The sequence below is a fragment of the Schistocerca gregaria genome, chromosome 1 (assembly GCF_023897955.1).
Source record: "Schistocerca gregaria isolate iqSchGreg1 chromosome 1, iqSchGreg1.2, whole genome shotgun sequence".
Classification (NCBI taxonomy): domain Eukaryota; kingdom Metazoa; phylum Arthropoda; class Insecta; order Orthoptera; family Acrididae; genus Schistocerca; species Schistocerca gregaria.
The window spans coordinates 520,763,623-520,785,530 of NC_064920.1; the positions used below are offsets into that span (position 1 = coordinate 520,763,623).

At 44.4% G+C, this 21,908-nt stretch overlaps 1 protein-coding gene across 6 annotated transcripts in view; it reads left to right on the forward strand.

Moving 5' to 3' along the window:
- The window catches only part of LOC126354697 (glutamine--fructose-6-phosphate aminotransferase [isomerizing] 1-like), a 160,837-nt gene that overhangs the window by 29,988 nt on the left and 108,941 nt on the right, over positions 1–21,908 (forward strand). Inside the window, exon 1 of one of the 6 annotated variants that reach the window (XM_050004561.1) lies at positions 9,895–9,956. The exons of 3 other annotated variants lie outside the window; for them this stretch is intronic. In XM_050004561.1, the coding sequence (XP_049860518.1) occupies positions 9,950–9,956 (7 nt within the window). In that variant the 5' untranslated portion in view covers positions 9,895–9,949. Of the gene's footprint in view, positions 1–9,894; positions 9,957–21,908 lie in introns of those variants that run through there. 2 more of the 6 variants (XM_050004530.1, XM_050004522.1) reach the window with 2 other exon arrangements.

Below are 21,908 nucleotides of genomic sequence, written 5' to 3' on the forward strand. Positions count from 1 at the left end.
TGTAAACTTTAGTTTTTCTTTCTCTATTTGGCAAAAGTTGCAATTGTGCCAAACATACTGTGATATGGGTTTACGCCACTGGGAGAAGTTCCATTTAGTAGAAGTAGAAGGTGCAGTCAAGAGGGAACAGACCAGCCGGCACGACGGAGCCTTTATGAGTTACTTTCAAATGGTTCAAATGGCTCTGAGCACTATGGGACTTAACATCTGTGGCCATCAGTCCCCTAGAACTTAGAACTACTTACACCTAACTAACCTAACGACATCACACACATTCATGCCCGAGGCAGGATTCGAACCTGTCGCGCGGTTCCAGTCTGAAGCGCCTAGAAGCGCTCGGCCACAACGGCCGACAGATACTTTCATTCAAAAGTAATCGCCACATGCGTTATTCCACCGGCAGAAGAGACAACAAATTCCTATTACGTAGAACGCGGTCGGCTGCTGAAGGATCCACAACCACACTCTCTCTTGCACTTCCTCGTTCGACTGAAACCGACTACCACGCATGAATTTCTTCGTGTGTGAAAATCACGCAGTGAAAGACCCGGGGTATACGGAGGACGTTGCAATGTTACCCAACCAAGTATCTGGAGCATAGCCTTCGTCCGATTGGCAGTGCTAGGGGCGGGCGTTATCGTGCAACAGAATGCTTGCCTCCGACTGCGTTCCCGGGCGTTTTGACTTCATGGCAAGTCGCAGTTTGTGCAAAGTGTCTTCATAGCGCTGCGAATTGATTGTGACTCCATGCTCGGGAAACTTGACGAGCAGAGGGCCCCTGCAGTCAAAGAAGGAGGACATTATTACGTTACGGTAACTTGTGTGTACAGCTTTGGATTTCTTTGGCGGAGGAGATTTGGGATATTTCCATTCTTCGCTTTGCCATTTTCCGTGGGTATTTCTCTCTGAACTGTGTCGGACAGAATCAACCCTCAGCAATTTGGTTGGGAAACACTACAACATCCCCCGTGCGTCCTGGGTCTTTCACAGTGTGATTTTTCACATCTTCGGTGACCCGAAGAACAACGTGCGTGTACATAGTTTTCAGTCGGACGAGCAACTGCAGAAATGTTTACGGTTGTGGATCCGTCAACGGCCGATCGCGTTGAATGAGACGAAATTGTGTCGTCTCCCAGTGGGATGTCTTAACGCGTGTGGTGATTAATTTTGAATGGAACCATTCCATGGTTGCACGGGCAGCTTCCGAAGGCACAAGCGTCAACGAGGAGCCTTTTTCTATCGTTTTCAGTCTCCAGCGCAGTAAAGGACTGGAGGAACGGTTGTGCGGGCATTCGTCCGTTGACCGAGGGAATTATGGCTTTTATCCCTTAAACGGTAGCACGTTTAGCGTTGCAGCCTTCCAGACGTGTGTTGCGAACGACAGGAAGATTTACTGCGCAGAAAAGCCGTTAATTATGGACAACAGTATGCAAACTACGGAAGGCCGTAACCACCCGCCTCGCTGATGTGTTCTTATTGGCGTGCGGGACGAGAAACTAGCCAGTCCGGCTCGGACGATCTTTCCACGTTTGGCCGCAGACGAGGGGAAGGGCAGGCAGCAAAATGTCCAAAGGGCAAAAAGGTGGCGGTCAGCTAACTCCGCAGTCGTCCTTGGTGGGCAGTGATGCGAGAGGTGGATTTCAAGGTCCCGAAGAGCGAAGCGAGGATAAAGCTGTGGACCAGACACGCCCAGGCCGGCTGGAAGGCTGCCAGGGTCGCCGCTGGACTTGACTCCGCTCTACGGAACGCCGAGCCCTCTCTCAGCCACCTCCGTCGCTGCAACTACGACTGCGTGCCTTACGTCTAGTACCTCTGCTACTCCGATTGACAGCTTCTCGCACGGTATCTTTCGAACCGTGGATGAAGGGCAGCCACCACGTTCCATACTGACAGATCTCCGAAAAGCATTTGACGCTACCATACGGTACACTGAGGTCCGAGCGTAAGGATTAGATTCTCAGATGCGTATCTCGAAGAGTTCCTTATTAGTGGAACCCAGTACATCGTCCTGGACGGCGAGTATGCGTCACTGAGAAAGGTGCCCCAGGGAAGTGTAGTAAACGTGTACGCAAGTGATATGAAGGATAGGCTGAGCAGTAATCTGCAACTGTTGGCTAATGACTATGTAGTGCACGGGGAGTGTCGTCCTTGTATAACTGCAGGAGCGCACGCGATGACTTAGACAGAATGTCTGTTTAGCGTGAAGAATAGCGGCTTTCTCTAAATGTAGAAAAATGAAAATTAGGCGATAGTTTTTCCTACTAATCTGCGTTAATGTCCGGATACAGTATTGGTGTTCTGCTGCTCGACACAGTCAAGTACACAACTGGCCATTAAAATTGCTATACCACGAAGATGACGTGCTATTTCAGAGCATTCGCACAAGGTTGGCGGCGGTGGCGACAACTACAACGTGCTGACATGAGGAAAATTTCCAACCGATTTCTCATACACAAACAGCAGTTGACCGGCGTTGCCTGTTGAAACGTTGTTGTGATGCCTCGTGTAAGAAGGAGAAATGCGTTCCATCACGTTTCCGACTTCGATAAAGGTCGTATTGTAGCTTATCGCGATTTTGGTTTATCGTATCGCGACATTGCTGCAAGCGTTGGTCGAGATCCAATGACTGTTAGCAGAATATAGAATCGGTGGGTTCAGGAGGGTAATATGGAACGCCGTGCTGGATACCAACGGCCTCGTAACACTAGCAGCAGAGATGACATCTTATGCGCTTGACTGTAACGGATCGTGCAGCCACGTCTCGATCCCTGAGTCAACATATGGGGAAATGTGCAAGACAACAACCATGTGTACGAACAGTTCGACGACGTTTGCAGCAGCATGGACTATCAGCTTGGAGACCATGGCTGCGGATACCCTTGACGCTGCATCACAGACATGAGCGCCTGCGATGCTGTACTCGACGACGAACCTGGGTGCTCGAATGGCAAAACGTCATTTTTTCGGGTGAATCCAGGTTCTCTTTACAGCATCATGATGGTCGCATCCGTGTTTGGCGACATCGCGGTGAATGCACATTGGAAACGTGTATTCGTCATCGCCATACTGGCGTATCACCCGGCGTGATGGTATGGGGTCCCATTGGTTACACGTCTCGGTCACCTCTTGTTCGCAGTGACGGCACTTTGAACAGTGGACGTTACATTTCAGATGTGTTACGATCCGTGGCTCTACCCTTCATTCGATCCCTGCGAAACCCTACATTTCAGCAGGATAATGGACGAACGCATGTTACAGGTCCAGTATGGGCCATTCTGGGTACAGAAAATGTTCGACTGCTCTCCTGACCAGCACATTCTCCAGATCTCTCAACAATTGAAAACGTCTGGCCAATGGTGGCCGAACAACTGGCTCGTTACTATACGTCAGTCACTACTCTTAATTAACTGTGGTAACGTGTTGAAGCTGCATGGGCAGCAGTAACTGTACACGCCATCCAAGCTCTATTTGACTCAATGCCCAGGCGTATCAAGGCCGTTATTACGGCCAGAGGTGGTTGTTCTGGGTATTGATTTCTCAGGATCTATTCACCCAAATTGCCTGAAAATGTAATCACATGTTAATTCTAGTATAATATATTGGTCCAGGGAATACCCGGTTATCATGTGCATTCCTTCTTGGTGTACCAGTTTTAATGGCCAGTAGTGTAGATAAAATATCTGTGCGTAACGTTACAAAGCGACATGAAGTACGACGACGACAGGCCGGTTGTGTAGAAGGCGGACGGTCGACTTCGGTTTCTTGGGAGAAATGTAGGAAAGTGTAGCGCATTTGTAAGAGAGACCGCATACAGAACACTTGTTCCACCCTTTCTTCAGTACTGCTCGAGTGTTTTGGATCTCAGACAGGACGGATTAAAGGAAATCGAAGCAATTCAGAGCTGTGCTGCTAGATTAGTTACCGGTAGGTTCGATAAGCACGCGAGTATTACGGAGATGCCACGTTAGATCAAACTGGGAGAAGACGACGTTCTTTTCGCAAAACACTGTTTGGAATGTTTACACAACTGGCACTTCCCGCAGACAGCAGAGTAGTCTGAATGGCACCAGCATACGTCTCACGTAGGTATCGCGAGGACAAGACAAGAGAAAACAGGGCTCGTACGGGAGCTTACAGACAATGGTTATCCCTCGCTCTGTTTCTGAGCGGAACAGGAAAGGACGGCAGTGCGTGATCTGTGAAGTACTCTCGTGCTAGCTACAAGGGTGGTAAGTAGTTCGTATGGTAGGGCGTTCCATTGTTCCACCTGCGCAGTTGACGACTGCAGCTTAGTCGTTGGTGCATGTAGACTTGGTGCAGTATGCCTCCCCCCAACGTATTCCACATGTGCTCCATGATGTGTAAGTCCGAGGGCAGTTGGCAGGCCACTTCCTTCGTCGAATATACTCTCGTTCCAGGAGCTCCTCCAGCTGGGCTGTTCCTAGACGCATCACGTGTTCCCACATCTGGTCGTGTGAGACGTTCCCTCGACTTAAATCCCAACGAGCACGTGTGGGATGTGTTACGGAGACGGGCTGCAGTACGTCTACGTCCACTAAAGATCACTCAGCAGGTCTAAACCGCTCCTGCGGAGGAATAGAATGCCCCAACACAAGAACTTCTTACCAACCAGCAATCAAGGGAAAACTGTGCAGAGCATGCGCTTCCGTCCGTGATTAAACATCATGTCCCGCCTTTTTTACGTCCACGGGACCATCATTAATCGCGATGACTTCTGTGTAATACCAGGTGTAAAGGTATGAAACCGGAATTTCCCTATAGATGGTGCTAGCAGTTAGTAGGACCCGCGAGACCACGTCTGCAGTGCCATCTGCTTCCTGTAACGGTTGACGACGAATGTCAATACACAGTAACCCAAGTTCCATACATCGGTATCTGTTTCAAACCCCGTATATATGTCATGTTTTGTGCCTGCGAACTAGTTTTGCGGACGTAATGGTTCTCTGTTTGAATTTGAAGAAAACTGCTACAGTATCGCATCGAATGCAGTGTTTTAGGGGTTGAAAACATTCAAAAATGGTGATATTTGTCGTGACAAACAACGAGCGCGGTAAACCACCGAAAAAGTTCGAAGACAACGAATTGCAGGCGTTATTGGCTGAAGATGATACTCAAACTCAACAGGACCCAGAAGCCATTTCTTTTAGGTTGAAACCTATGGGAAAGGTGCAGAAACTGGCAAAATGGGTTCCGCATGAATTGAATGAAAGGCAGCAAGCAACTCGAAAGACAAGTTGTGAAATGCTGCTCGCCAGACACAAAAGAAGGTCGTTTCTCCATCGAATTGTGACGGGTGATGAAAAATGGGCATACTACATTTTGAGAATCCACAGCGTCGCTTAATCATGGTAAAGCCATTCACTGCAAGACCAAATCGCTGTGGAAAGAAAACAATGCTCTGTGTTTCGGGAGATCAGAAGGGTGTCATCTGTTACGAGCTGCTAAAACCTGATGATACCGTTAACACTGATCACTACCAGTAGCAAACGATCGATTTAAATGAAGCATTACGTGAAAATGACCGGAATATGGAAAAAAGGCATATTGCACCATGATTTCGTCCCACCACACACAGCAAAACGGGTTGGGAAATACTAGGGCATGCTGCTTATTCTTCAGACTTGGCTCCGTCTGATAATCGTCTATTTGCATCCTTGGGACACGCTATCGCTGAAAAACGCATCAATTCGTGTGAAAATGTACAAAAATGGCTGGCGGACTGGTTCGCTTCAAAAGAAGAACTTTTTTTTTGCGTGGCATTCATAGCCTGCCAGAGAGTTGGAAGACATTTATAAATGGCTATGGAGATTATTTTGAATAGAATATTGTTTATCGGTTTCAGACAACAGAAATGTAATTATTGGAAGCAAATTCCGGTTTCATGCTTCTACACCTGGCACTGCCTGTGAATAAAATTGTCGATTCTGTTCGTCTCTTGCCTAGGGTGTCCATTTCATTTTCATTGAAAAAGGGGACATTTAAAATAAATTAGAGAAAAACGTGGGACAATGAACAAAATAAAAACACTACATAAATATTGTATTGACTAAATTTAATACACATAAAAGTTTACATGTTCAACGTGCACTCAGATGATCCCAAATCACTTTTTACAATTATTCTGCCACACTATCACCGTACTTTTCACTTTTAAGTACTTTATCAAGAAGTGCATTTTCATTTGAAATTGTATCATAAAAGTCAGTACACGATACACCATTAAAGTGTGTTTTGTTAATGAGTAAGGCCCTCGCTGTTTCAACTTTCATTCTGTTTTCATCTGACCGCAAAGAGTTCACTAACGAAAACACACGTTCCACAGCAGCATTTGACCCAGGAATTGCCAGACAAAAATCCATCAAATTAATCATGTTTTTCATGTTAATGTTTTTACTTTTGAAATGAGCAAATATTTTACACCACGTTGCACTAACACTTTCTTTGTCTCCTTCACTTTTTATGAAGTTCTGTGCACATGAAATTCATCGAACAGTTAGTCTTAATCAACAGGAAAATTTGGTACAATACTTTTGACAAAAACACAACAGTCCTGAATATCCTTACACTGTAGTTGCTCCTTTTCAGTATTAACCCAGTCAAATGCTTTAAAAGGTGTGAGAAATTGTAAACACCATTCTTTAATATACTCACTGCAAGAGTCATAGAAGATGTCAGCATAAATATGAAATTGTTCTACAGTAATTTCACCCTCTTCTTCCACCTTTCTTGGAGTCTCATGTACAAAGGATGTGAGAAATCTTTCAGATTTTCTACATTGTAATTTGCCCAATAATTTATTTCTTGATAAATTTCCACTATTGTGATTTCTTGTTTCTCAATATATTTGTCGTGGAAAAAGGTTTTAGCTGGCTAACAAGAAAATGTAGAACAATAGACACTGGGTTATCAAAGAATTGGTGAAGGATAACAGGACACTTATTAAGGGAAATGAAATATGATTTCAGAGCAGGCAATATATCTACAATTTGTCTTGCTGTACCCAAGTACAGTTTTGTATTCAGTTTCAGTAAGCTTACAGAATGGCTTCAGAGATTCAAACCTTACTGTATGTATGTGGAAATGCTGGTAGATTTTGTTTGCAATTAATTGTCAGTCGATGCGTTGGCAATCTCAGCCAGTTTGTAAGGAATTGTGCACCACATGTGCTGGACAGCCAACACCTACTGTACTAATAACTGTATTCTGTTGCAGTTTATAGAGAAAATTCCTTTTTCCTTTCCTCTGCTTACCACCAAAATTGGTGTTAGTGTTGTCTGCAGAAACTTCAACCACCTTTCCCTCAAGATCATATTTCTTTAAAACCTCCAGCGCATAATCCTGAAGTAAATCTGAAGTTTCTCCAGCTAAATTAACCAATTCGAGCACTTTCACCGTGATGCCATTTTCAGGGTGAAAATACCTGATAAGGAGAGGAACCAACTTCAGATGTAGACGATTCTATGTATCAATTATTACAGAAATGAATCGAGCACTTTTCAGTTCATTTAACTGCAGTAATATTTGAAATGATTGCATTACATTTTGTGTGTCCACATGTGAATTTAGGATTGAAATGAAATTAAATGCCGTATGGCTAGGGCCTCCTGTCGGGTAGACCGTTCGCCTGGTGCAGGTCTTTCGAGTTGACGCCACTTCGGCGACTTGCGCGTCGATGGGGATGAAATGATGATGATTAGGACAACATAAAACCCAGTCCCTGAGCGAAGAAAATCTCCGACCCAGCCGGGAATCGAACCCGGGACCTTAGGATTGACATTCTGTCACGCTGACCACTCAGCTACCGGGGCCGGACAATTTAGGATTGAAGAGGTTTTTAACAGTTGCTGTAGTACAGTCTATTGACTTAAAGCTATGGTTATGCATTGCACTGTATTATGCATATGTAGCTTCTTGTGCTGCCAACTGCCTATTCATTTCTGTTACTGATTTCAAGTTTACATAGTAGTCACTCACGCATTTATTTGCTCTTTTCGTTTGATCACTCATGCGATGTTTCTTCGTCTTAATGTGATTCACAATGTCAGACCTTCCACCATGACCAATAGCAAATTTTGATCTGCACAACGTACATTCTACAGTTTCTCCACTACCAGTGATAAAAGGAAACTCGCTTTTTATATTGCTGTTAAAATTACACTTTCGTTTTGGCATAATGAAACAGTGATTGCACAGTGCAAAACATTAACAGTGTGGTAACGAAAACTAGAGAGCAAGTATCAGTGGTGTAGAGTATCTCTGGACCGAAAGGACGGATTCGGTGGATCGATTTAGAAGAGAAGAACCTACGTTGTTATTCGTAACCTATAGTGCGTTTAAAATTACTTGCAATTTTTGACAGTTCGGTACATATTTGGGGTATACTGAAAGTCATCACACACTTCCTAGCGTAAATAATTGCGCAATTAATAGCAAGTCAAACAACCAGTAGTGTAAAATACTCTAGTCAAGCGGAATCATAAAAAACGGGACATTTGAGCGTCCCCAAAAAAAACTTTCGGGACAGCGGGACATTTTGGTAAGAAACGGGACTGTCCCGGGAAAAACGGGACGAATGGACACCCTACTCTTGCCGTATTTCTTTCAATTATCTTCTGTACTACACTGTACCAGTTCTTTCTCTGGATGGTCCAAGTTTCATCGAGCTATTATTTGGCAGTGACACATCAATTGTGATTTACTTTCGTCTTTAGGGTTGCCCACCCGTGTGTCTGTATATGATCTAGTAGATGACTTTGAAGGCTCCCTGAGTATATCCGCGAATCATTCTGTTGCCTGTAGGAAGGTTGCAACGACGCAATATTGAACGCAGTGCAGGAAGACGTTCAGAGGATCAACGCTTGCTGCAGGGACTGGCAGTTGACCCTGAACGGAAACAAATGTAACGTGTTGCGGATAAATATGCGGAGGAATCCACCACTGTTCAATTACATTATTGACGACAAATCACTGAAATCGGTAACTACCGTAAAACAGCCAGGAGTAGCCATCCAGAGCGACGTGAAACCTTGCTCTTCGAAGCAAGTGATCGATCTTTCCTTTAGTACTGTTCATCAAACTTGTATTCTAATCAAATTGGATAACTGAGCAGGTACAGAGAAGAGTCCATATGAAGAGCACCACAATTCGTCGCAGGGTCGTTTGATTGCCACTTGAGCGTTACGGAGATGCTCAACAAACAACAGTGTCAGACGCTGCAAGTGAGGTGATGTACATCACAAGTCTCGCAAAATGACCACGACTAGAAACTCCGAGAAATTAGAGCTCTTAAAGAGTTCTACTAAGATGGCCGGTCTTCCCACACCCCATTTTCTCTCTCTCTCTCTCTCTCTCTCTCTCTCTCTCTCTCTCTCTCTCTCTCTTTTCTCTTTCTCTCGCATGACAACAGTATGCACTTTGTTTCAAAAGAACTTCGCACACTGACTGAATGCGGAAGATGTAAGGATTGTAAGACATCCCTAAATTCAGCAGGAAGTTCAGTAAATGCATTAAATTCTACGGTTCTACCCTGTCTGCAGTTCATTGGCGTACAAGATAGGAAGATAGGGTACTGGTACAGTAGGCAACGCCCACATGTTAATGTGACTTCCATGGACGCTGTTCTGGACCGGCGCCGACCTCGTTACAAGGTGGTCTACCTCAACGCGGTGGAGGGCATTGTGACTTTTGGCGCGGCAATGATGTCAGACTGGGTGTGACATATGTCACTGGATGTGACAACTGGCCAAATCCTGACAGTAGACCGCAGTGATAGGCGAAGATTGTGCGAGACTGACGTGGGTCTGCCTTGATAAAGACATCGAAGTCCGATAAGCGAACGATAGCGGCCGTGCATATAACTGCCGCCATTCTCCTCAGCTGTTGTGTTTTCCGGGTCCGTCCAACATATTAGTCACCGAGCGGGATCGACATGTGTGGTAAGCAGCATGTGTGAACTAAAGCGAGGCTAGCACTGTGACGATTTTTTATTGCAGTACCAGTCAAAGCTGTAGCTATTTCTGTTACTGTTTGCCGTTTAATAATGTGTGTGTCAAAATCGCTCTATACGTTTCACGCAAACTAAATATTTTGCACGAGTTTAACGGCGACTTAGCGCAACATAATAACCAAACCAGCAGGAGAAGAGATTGAATGAATTGATTCTACTCAGTACTTTTAAAAAAAAGGCGAGTTTAGGTACCTCTTTCTTATTCCACAGATAACACTAATTCTAACTCGTGTGGTAGCGTACAGGCATTCTTTCTCACTCGATTTATATCTAAGGCAAAAGAAACGACAGTTCGTTATGGGATGTTCCTCTTGTTTGAGTGCAGTATCAGAAAATTCTGAAAGGAGTTCAGAACTTTTGAAGGTGGTCTTAAGTGGTGGGACTCGGTAGTGCCTCAGTAAACTCATCTGTGATAGATTATCAAATAGAATGTTTCAACAGATTCCACCGTGGACCGAAGGATATGATATTTTTTGTGTTTTCCGAGTCCAGTCACAACAGATTATGTCCATCTTCATTTTATTTCCCAGATCCTAGTGAATATCCCCAAGAAACAAATGCAGCACCGACAGTAACTGTACAAATTAGAAGTCATTAATTTCTTCCAGTTCTAGTTAAATTTCTTGAATTTGTGATCACAATTCCACCCGGAAACATGGCGGTTATTACGTAAAGTCGTATTACGATTTAGAAAATATTGTAGGTTTCTCGTCGTATCACTCTCAACGTATAATCTCGTGGCATAGCTTTGGTAAAGGCATGTGACGTAAGAAAAAGCAAGACGGAGTCAGTAGGGAAGGAGCACAGTCTTGAATTCCCACTATTTGTCGTAAGCTATATCGGGAAATTACGCAAAAAGATACATGTGAGTGGACGGACGCAGATTCGAACCGCCGGCCTTCGGAATGCCTGTCCAGCTTCTTACCGCTGCGCCAAATCGCGAAAGTCACAGTGCTTAGTATATTGTTCTTCCACACAGTTCTTTGGAGGCAGAGTTCCTTCCAAACCTTTGTTGCGTTTCTAAGGTCACCGTTAATGATAGGACGTCACTATGTATTACAAAAAGTCATATGGTTACTTAAATTTATGTTACCAATGTCGGGTCAGTAACGAAAATGACGCCACTGTGTAATATTATCTTCATTAACTTCTTTATCTACCGTTTATAAATGTCGTATAACATTTCTACAGGTCTAAAAATCCCAGATGACAAGGTTCCAGTGTGATTTCCTCTAATTAATTATCTCGCGAGTCCGAAGAATATTAATGGTTCAAATGGCTCTGAGCACTATGGGACTTAACATCTGAGGTCATCAGTCCCCTAGAATTTAGAACTACTTAAACCTAACTAACCTAAGGACATCACACACATCCATGCCCGAGGCAGGATTCGAACCTGCGACAGTAGCGGTCGCACGAATCCAGACTGAAGCGCCTAGAACCGCTCGGCCACCCCGGCCGGCGAAGAATATTAATCGTGCTTTTGCAGCCACATTAGAAAAAATATATTTGTTTCGTTATCACCACCCACATCATCACGTGCTCGGCTCTACGCGTAGGTCTTTTGCTGTAATGTAAACTTAGTTTCTCAATTCTTCCACTTTCGCAGCGTGAGGTATTCGTCCATCTGTTGTCGTGTTCGACCTTTGACAACAACCTTTACTGTTGCATCCTGTTATTTTTGAACAGTTTCTTGGTTGTCCTCTGTCACTCTTGTTAATAATTTCTCATATCTTGTTTTTTTCTTTCTAGATTATATCTTCTGTGTACTTTTTACACTCACATTTAGATTGCTCTCAACGCTGTTTTTTACACCTTCGCATAAAATGCTGAACTCTTTGTGACACACTCCATTTATCTTCGCTGTTTCTACACTTTCGTGAAAACATTTTCTTTGATATTCTCCTTGGTTTCATTCCTCCTTTGTACCTGCTCATTCTGTATCCTAAATATTTAAAACTGTCTTCCTGCTATACCGTTTCTCTCCCAGTTTTAACATTAATCGTCGTTATTTTTTCCCTGTCAGTCGCCTTTTCCTTTACTTTTCTCTTTCTATTTTTTTCTCTTCATATATTGTTCACGGCTGTTCTTCATTTTTTTGAACTGCTGCTGAATGTCTCCTAATTTTCAGCCAATTATGCGATACTGTCACTGATCTGTATACAGCTGAACTTTGTTGCGCTGGGTAGCCATCGGTTGGGGAGCCTTGCCACGGTTCGCGCGGCTGCCCCTGTTGGAGGTTCCTGCCGTCACACGCGCGCTGTGTGTGTGTGTGTGTGTGTGTGTGTGTGTGTGTGTGTGTGTGTGTGTGTGTTGTTCTTAGCGTAAGTTAGTTTAAGTTAGATTAAGTAGTGTGTAAGCCTAGGTATCGATGACCTCAGCAGTTCGGTCCCATAGTGACGTACCACCACCACCAACATCACAACTGAATTTCTTGCGCGGAAGGCAGAGCGCAGTTTGCCTTGTGCTACGACATTGCAGCGCCCAGCGCGCCCTTGGACGAGGAAATGTCGACTCCATGCGCTCGCGTTCGTGTTATCAGCCGCTGCCCCTGCAACAGCTGAATACGTACATTGTGCCTTGACAGCGGTCTGTGCAGGCAGGCGCTCACACTGCACTACAGTGGCGAAGATTACTAGAGAATGTGGACGCATGAGCGTTATTTCTGCTCGACTGAAACAAAGCTTTCTCACACTTATATTAGTGTTCTCGGAAACGTTCTTACTGTCTGTGCGGGTGTTCCCGGCGGAGGTTCGAGTCCTCCCTCGAGCATGGGTGTGTGTGTGTGTGTGTGTGTGTGTGTGTGTGTTTGTCCTTAGGATAATTTAGGTTAAGTAGTGTGTAAGCTTAGGGACTGATGACCTTAGCAGTTAAGTCCCATAAGATTTCACACACATTTGACGTTTGTTCTTACTGTTCAGTACGAGAAGATACCTGTCATTGCTGTAGTGTATACGAGGAAAAAAACGGGATATGCTTGATTTCCCAAAACCTGGAAAAATTCGCTGTGGCGTCTTAGAAAACAGCACACACATCAATGCCGCGAACCATGCGTCTTCTTTCCGTCCAAGTAACTGATTTTCAGAGAGCATTGCCTTGGCATACGTTCGCCAACGACTTAAGGATCTCATTCCCAATAACGCGACGCATAATTTTGCTCTCGTATTGTGAACTTAAGTGCATACTACTGTGCTGATAATATGAACGTGCCTTGGCTGCATTTAGAGGATCGGGCAGTCGTAATTTCCCGCAACCTCTTGCTCATAATCACCTGTCAGGGGCGATGTACTATAATGTGTAGCGCTTAGAATATATAGTTTGTTCGCAATGTGAACTCACTAGTTCTGGATCATATGAAAAAGCTGGTTAACTACAGGCCTCGAGTGTGTCGTATCCCGACTCGTCCAGCATTGGCGATCTGACAATAAAGTACCTGTGTGTTCCGCAGCCGCTACGAAGTGATTCTTATACCGTGTCAGAGCATCGTGAAGAAGTCGCAGCTTGTTTCCTCCACACCGCCATAGTCTCTCTGTCTTCCTCCCGCTCCTCCTCCCGTCCCCCCCGTCCCCTCCCCGCGCAGATCCCGCCACCCCAGCTCCCGCCACCTTCCTTTAGCGGCGATCTGGACGTCGTGAACAACCAATATGCAGAAGGAAGTTCAGTTACTTCTATAATGTCACGGCTGTTGCACCCACCCTGCACCCAACCATCAAAGTCATCTCGTCTCCAATAAGAAATACCTTCTATAATTATCTCGACGTCAGTACAACCTTAAATTATGATTTTCGTTCATTCTGCAGTCAAACGGCTAACTTCCTAGAACTATAATATTGGCAGACCTTTGGAGAATACACAAAACTACATAGCATTTTGCGGGTTCACAGCTGAACACTGAAAATCCATTAAAAATAGCACTGTAGCTGTTAAAAGGATATGTATCCAGCCGATTGTGCTAACGCCTGTGTGTGTGTGTGTGTGTGTGTGTGTGTGTGTGTGTGTGTCAGCGGGTGCGCGCTTTGTCTCCTGTATGCACGCTCCATGCAAATTAATGCGGCCACCTGTCAAAATCTGAATAACAGCTTGTTTTGGTGCAGAGGTGCAGGAAGAGAGTCACTGAGGTCGTGGAAGGTACCGGCAGTTATGTGGAGCCATGCTGTCCCAGTAGCGTGACCCTTGCACTATGTTTCTCTGTTGCTGACGAAGGGGATGGTGGTAACCGTGGAAAGGTAGAGGTTTTACCCTGAAGTGACGCGGCAAGAAGACCGAGAACGTTTTCCAACCGTGCCGTCGCGACAGATTTTGTTCTCTTTCAATAAGTTTACTGTTACCACTCACAATTCCTTTCATTCACTGCGAGTTTCAAGGGTTTCAGCCTCTATCGTCAGGTAGATTTGAGTCAATAAATAGGACATACATGTGTTATGCGTACGGCCTTGGGGTAAAAGTGTGGCTCCCCTCCAGTGGTTCACAGGCGCCTGTTTTTTTTTTTTTTTTTTTTTTTTCTCTTTTCTTTACGTGTTACATCATATCTAATGTCACATGCATTTGTTTATAAAGTGCTTGCGATATTATGTGAGATGTAAAATGACAGGCAAAGGAACCACAGATTATTTCAAAGTCGTAAACACAACACATACATGTCGTGTTAATATGCAAGGTGATTATAATTAAAGTTAAACTTTCAAACCGCTGTAGAAATAACATCACTAGTCAGAATGACGTCAAATTGCAACGGAATATTATCGGAGAAGGGGGAAAACGTATGGCAGAAGGAAAAATGCGCGTTGCGTGTGAATTCCTAAGGGACCAAACTGCTTAGGTCATCGTTCCCTACACTTAAACACTACTTAAACTAACTTATGCTAATAACACACACACACACACACACACACACACACACACACACACCCATGTCCGAGGAAGGACTCGAACCTCCGGCGGGAGGGGCCCCGTAGTCCGTGCATGACGCCTCAAACTGCGCGGCGAGTCCCCGCGGCAGAAGGAAAAATAAATAGTTACAAAATGTAGCAAAAGATGGCAGTGTAAGCATCATAATTTAAAAGTGGTCGTCTATATATGAATCAGACAACAATGCGTAAGGTGTACGTTTGACGTTAAACAAATTGTACTACTCAGAATGCATGTGTGTACTGGTATGATACTCTTAGTTACGTAAGCCCATTCACCGCGACAACGTCATATCACATCGTATGGGGAAAAAACGGTTTTAACTGTCCTGAGGCCAAAAACCGCATACAAAGCATCACTCACATCTTTTTTTTAATTGCCTTGGGGCCAAAAACTGCATATAAAGAATCTTCAATCAAAATCAAATCGGCTTTTTAATTTCCGTGAGACTGACGCAAAACATGTTAAATATGCTGTCCACCGTTTTCTGCAACAAGTTGAAACCGAGAAACAGCATGTTCCACAACTGATCGAAGTGTTTCCGGGGTCACGTTCAGAATATGTTTCGCAATGCGTGCCTTCAACGCAGCAATTGGAACACTGAACACAACGTTCTTTGAGATAGCTCCACAGCCAGAAGTCACACGGATTAAGATCAGGTGATCAGGACGGCCAGGCTGCAGGGAAATGGCGGCTGATAATTGTAGCATTTCCGAAATGGCTCTACAGCAGCCGATTAACTGGATTTGCAATGTGCGGAGGTAGGCCATTTTGCATGAAAATGATCCCGTACACACATCGACGCTGTTTGAGATCTGGAATGAAGTGGTTGCGCAAAAGACACTCATAGCGCTTACCAGTGACGGTACAGGTAACAGGACCGAAATCACCTGTCTCTTCGGAAAAAATATGGCCCTATGATGACTGATGCCATAAAGCCGTAAAATTCTAAAGCAAAGGTCTCTCTTGCTGGCCACATGGGTAATTTTGAATGGATAGCAAAGAAAGATGTTTCGTACGATTTTACGCACCGTGTTCATGAGAATGTCCAATGTTCGGGCAATTCTCCGTTCACTACACGTTTGCACATCACCACGCGTCTCCTCCTGCATTGTTGTGGCCACTGCTTCCACTGACGTCGAATCAATTCCTTTCCTCCCTCTATCAAAATAACCTGTCTTTTTGGAATTTCCGAATGATTTTCTCCAGACCACGGCAGTCATCGGACCAATGCCTCCTTGAAATCCTTCAGTGTCCGGAACTTCTGCAGAGCGACGTGTGCACAGTCATCATTATTGTAATGCAGCTTTACCGGCGTAGGGCGATCCTGCATTGAGACAGTCATGACGAAAGTCGCAGACGCGAAATGAGGAAAAGCCATGCACCTGGCATGTTCATACTTACTTAAATGGGTTGTGCGCATGATAGTTTTTTCATTTACATATTCTGACACGTACAGCGCCATCTTTAGATCAATTTTCACACTATTTTTTTCTTCTGCCTTACGTAATCCCCCATCTTCAATAATATTCTGTTGCAATTTGACGTCATTCTGCCCAGTGGTGTTATTTCTACAGCGGTTTGAAAGTTTAATTATAGTCACACTGTCCAAAAATCCACAAGGTGATGAAAGTAAAAAACCTCTGAAAATCATGTGGAAATAAATTGTAATTGGTAAAAGCACACTTGTTTCAATCGATAAAAAGCATCTAACATAGAAGTAAAATATCACAGTTGTAAAGTATCTTATTTTAATCTTAATGTGAGAAACAGAGTGACGCAAGAGAGGAGTGTGCAGCAGAATCGACACTCGATGCCGACGTCAGCAACTCGATATGGGAACGTAGCGAAGATAACAAGCACTCACTTGGATGGCAACGTTCCTCTATCGGAGCGAACAGGACAGTGCCGAATATGTATTACGTAAGAAACTTATTGAGAGCAGTACAGAAATACGTGATGGCTTCATAATGGGTTTTTCTTAGCATTTATCAGTTACGCAGATCAAACAAGACATGGAGTCAAGGACGGGAAGTGTTGAACGATAATTCTCGTGCTCCTTCCTTCACCTCGAACTTTCTACATAAACAGGATACCGTTTAGCAATATGTGTGCGGCAGCACATTTATATCTACTGTACCTTCAACTGTACTCGCAAGCCATCGTACGGTGTGTGCTGGAGGGTACTTGGGCGTCTGACTGACACACGAGCGCTGACATTTGCAAGAATCCGACCCGTTGTATTCACTGTCGTCGATCGTCCTCTTCCTGATTTGACCCCGTCCGATTTTCAACTGATTCCAGAACTTACAGAACACCTTCGAGGACTTCACTTTGATACTGGTGAAGCGATGCAAGCAGAAGTGAGGTTGTAGTCACATCGATAAAACCAAACATTATTCTAATGACGGTATCAATAAACTGATCTCTCATTGGGAGAAATGTGTTCGTCGTCAGCGTGACTATATTGCAAACACGTAGACATGAAGAATAAAAATGTAGAATGCTAATAACGTGTCTTTTATTTGAAAAAGATTTAAGTGTTTTCACATAAAAAATAAAAAAAGGCATTACTTTTCAGCATGCCCTCTTAGTTTTTCACTCGGTAGCGATAAGCTTCGAATGTTATTAAATTGTCCTTCATTTAAAGGTGGGTGACAAGGGTTCCTCGTGAGAGTGGCGTGAAAATCGATTTCACGCCAAACTTAGTGACTCTGCGCAGCACATTAAAACAAAATAATAGACGTTGGATCGTGCAACAAAGTTCGTAATGTTTAATTACATGCCTTTTAACATGTACAAATATAATGAAATATCCGTACACTCTAGCTTATTTCAATGCAACTTGGTTTATTGTCCAACGCCATGTAGCTTGATTGTCTCTTACGCACTGGCAACAATGAAGGCTGCATTAGGACGTTAAACCGTAATATTTCACCCCATCTTTTTGTCTCCCTCTTCAGTATAGCTGTGACGCACGAATAGTACTCAAGAATGTAGATGTTTCCAAGAGACTTCGGTCTAACTGCTGCTTCGTATTTTTTCTTGAGATTCTTCTGTTAAATTTGTCTTCCCTGCGGCAAGGATTATGCTGTCGTCCCTCCTCAAATCGTACTAGATACATATTCGGGCATGTGCTTGATCGCTAAGCGTGATTCTGATAACTGATCGTGCGTCTTGCATCCAAAGACAAGTTTTCCGGTCCATGTGCGCGCGTTTCATACAATTTGTTTGTGGAACTTTATTTGGCAGCAAACATCTGCAAGTGCCCCTGAGTATCGTGACAACTTTCGGATAACGTAAACTCCCTGCAGATGATAGCGTCGTCTGCGAAGAACCTCTGTAAACTTAGAATCTTGGTCTGCTAGGTCATATATTTAGCACAAGGAACGGCTGCAGTTCTCACGCCTCCTTGAGTGTCAGCGGGGATTCATACTTTGCCTTTTGGTGATGTCTGCCTAAGAAAGAAACCTCTGCACGTCATTTTTAAAGTTAAGTGTTCAATGGCATAATGATCCAGGTGTTCCGCAAGTGCGGACAGCGTAATTCATTTTCCGGGTGCGGATCACTTGACTCGCGGACCATCCGTGCGTAGTCTCGCGATGTTTGAAAATATGAAAAACCAAACATGAAACATTCTGCATGATTAGAACGAATATTTTCCGCGGATTATTGAATGCTGACGCCTATAAACGGAGATTGGAACAGCTAAGTGACGCGGACATAGTGAACAAAGTATGCGCAAGAGAGCGAAGATTAGGCGATCGAGGATCCCTTCATAACGCACGCCGATTCACTGAAATGAGTTGAACTTTCGTTACAGAAAGCAGAAAAGTATTAAATTGGTTATACCGATGTACTGACTCTCAGGAAAATGAGAACTGAAGACGGGAAAAAATTGAATGAAAACAGATTCAGCAAAAAATTTTCTAGACTATTATTTCCTGAAACTGAACTGGTAGAAAGTGATACGAATTGTAGTGTGTTTTAAATGTGGTTTTGTAACTTCTCAGTTTTCGGCACGTAGCGCATTAGTAGTGCCGTCGACTTTTAAACGTGATATGTAGCATGTTCTGTAAAAAGAGTATATAGCAGTATCCGGTGAAAACACGTGAGCCGGCCGCAGTGGCCAAGCTGTTCTAAGCGCTTCAGCCGGGAACCGCACGACAGCTACGGTCGCAGGTTCGAATCCTACCTCGGGCATGGATGTGTCTGATGTCCTTAGGTTACTTAGGTTTAAGTAGTTCTAAATTCTAGGGGACTGATGACCTCAGATGTTAAGTCCCATAGTCCTCAGAGCCATTTTTGGAAAACACGTGAGTTGGGATTATCCATGTTACCGGGTTATCCGTGCAGCCTAGGGTCCCGTATAAATGGGAATTTGCTGTACTTAGTTTTCCGGCGGAAGTTAGGGAACTGTTTCGAAGGTTCTCCGAAAATCACGAAACACTGCATCAACGTTGTCGCCGTTTTCTACAGCTCTTTGTATTTCGTGAGCGAACAAAGGGAGCTGGATCTCGCGCGATCAGTGCTTGCGGATTCGCGCCGATGCTAAGCCGGCACGAATCGTCTTCTCTCGACGAGAGCTAGAGAGTTGAGCAGCACCAGTTACGTAAGACAGCGTGGACCCGCTTTGTGACACCTTCACTACGGCATACCACAGGGCGTCGGGTATCTGCGGTAGGCTTGTGGCGCCCTGGTGTTGTTGATTGCAGTGGTTATGGGCAGGTGTGCAATCGGGCCGTGTGTCGAAACTGCTTCTCATTTTTAGCAGCGTTCCGTTGTAGCGGGCACCAGGAAGTGTCTCTCTAGAAAGCGATACGAGCCCGATAGCAGGGAGTTTTGGGCGTGGTTCCCGCCGACGGCGCTTGCTTCACACCTTACCGTGACGGCTCCGTTCTGCCTTTCTTCGAGCTTGAATTCTCTTGTTTCACAGCACAATATACTACCTCCCATTAATTAGAAAAAACATAGACAATTAACACGAGAGTTGTTACGGCAGTACCGCATGAAACTGCGACACGTCAGCTGACGGAGCTGCTATCCATCTGCGTCATTCTTATGCCTACATCCATATTCCACAAGCCGCCCCCGTCTATCCTGACCCATTCGCGAATGGCGCATGGGTAGAACGATTGTCGGTAAAGCTCCGTATGCCATCTAATTTCTCTGCTTTTATTTTCGTGATCATTTTGCGAGACATGTTAGGGAGGAAGTAATATATTGCCCGACTCATCTTCGGAACGTACGCTCTCGAAGTTTCAGTAGTGAACTTCTCCGTGATGCACAACGCCTCTTGTAGCGTCTGCCATTCGAGTTTGTCGCGTATCTCCGTAACGCTATGGCGCCGAGTGCACAATTCCGCGACCAAACGCGTAGCTCATCGTTGGATCTTCTCTATGTTTTCTGTTAATCCTACTTGGTAAGAGCTCCAGACTGATGAACCGTGCGCCAGAATCGCTTTAAAGCGTTTTGTAAGACACTTCTTTCGTGGATGGAGTAAATTTCTTTAAGATTCTTTTCTTACTGTTTGTTTTATGTGATCATTCGACTTTAGACCACTGTGGATTGTTACTCTTAGCTATTTTAAGATAGTTAACGTTTTCAGTAATTTGTCATTAATAGTTTACTCGACCAGTAGTGGATCTCTTCGCCCGTTTCTACGCCGTACGTTACATATGTTTGCGTTCAGGGGCAATAGCTAGTCGCTGCACTAATCACTGATCCTCTACAGGTAGTTTTGCATTTCGCTACAGTTTTCTAGTGTTAAAGTCTTCCTATATAAAACACCTTCGATCGCCAAGAGCGCCACGGAGCCTGGTGTTATCCACAAGTTCGGTAACATAAATTGTAAACATTTCCTTGGGGTACTCCTGGAATTATAAGTGCCATCTGGTTTTGTATCTTAACCACAAATCTGGTCCGATACTCGTTAAGGTCGTTTGTTCGCGAAAACAATAGAGTTGAACTGTACTGAATGCCTTCCGCAAGTAAGGAATACGGCACGAACCCAAACGCCTTTCTGTACGATGCTGTGGATGTCCTGCACAAATAGAGCGAGCTGCGTTCCGCAAGATCGCTTTTTGCAGGATCCACATTGATTTTTATAGATGAAATTTTCGTCCTCCAGATACCTCATAATTCACGAGGAGATAGTAATAAGTAGGTACAACTTCGGCGCAGTTTCTTTCATGAAAAAAACCTTAAAGGAAGCACGTTTTAGAACGATCTACCATCCGAGTTTGCAGAAGCCTGAGTTACTTAAATTGGCAACAGAGGGAAGCAGCATGACTGCGTAACTCGCGGCCATTATAGAAGCTTTAAATTTGTGTTCGAGGCTGACAAAAGCCTCGTGCATCCTGCTCGTTAACTGATTGTAAACCCTAACAGCTCCTAATAAAGAAATGCGCCTTGTGTACTGGATCATTGAGGTGCTGGTATCGATACGAGAAGGCAAACCCGTTATCGCGTTGCTCAGTTAAGGGGGCTTCAGCTCTAAATTATTTTGTTCTGGAGTACACTGTCTACTATATTTTCATACTAATTTCCGCTTAACTGTTTTCGTCGTTTACTTTACTTGCAGTCTATTTCGGAGACTTTCATGGCTTCATCTTCAGGCATTTAGGCACGCTCATCGAAATGAAATACACCCGCAAGAATATCCTGGTGCTCTAGCATAGCATTCTCTTATATGTTGCAAATATAACACTGTTAGGTGGCTGCTCCCATCCACATTCACTTGAACCTGCTTGCTGTATTCAAGCCTTTTCTCCCTCTACCACAGTCTGTACACCGTTCTCTCTCTCTCTCTCTCTCTCTCTCTCTCTCTCTCTCTCTCTCTCACACACACACACACACACTCTTTTTCCCTCCATTTCCAAAGGTAGTATCCCTTTACATATCAGGATGTGCTCTATCAACGTATCCCTTCTTTTAAGCCGGCCAGGGTGGCCGAGCGGTTCTAGGCGCATCA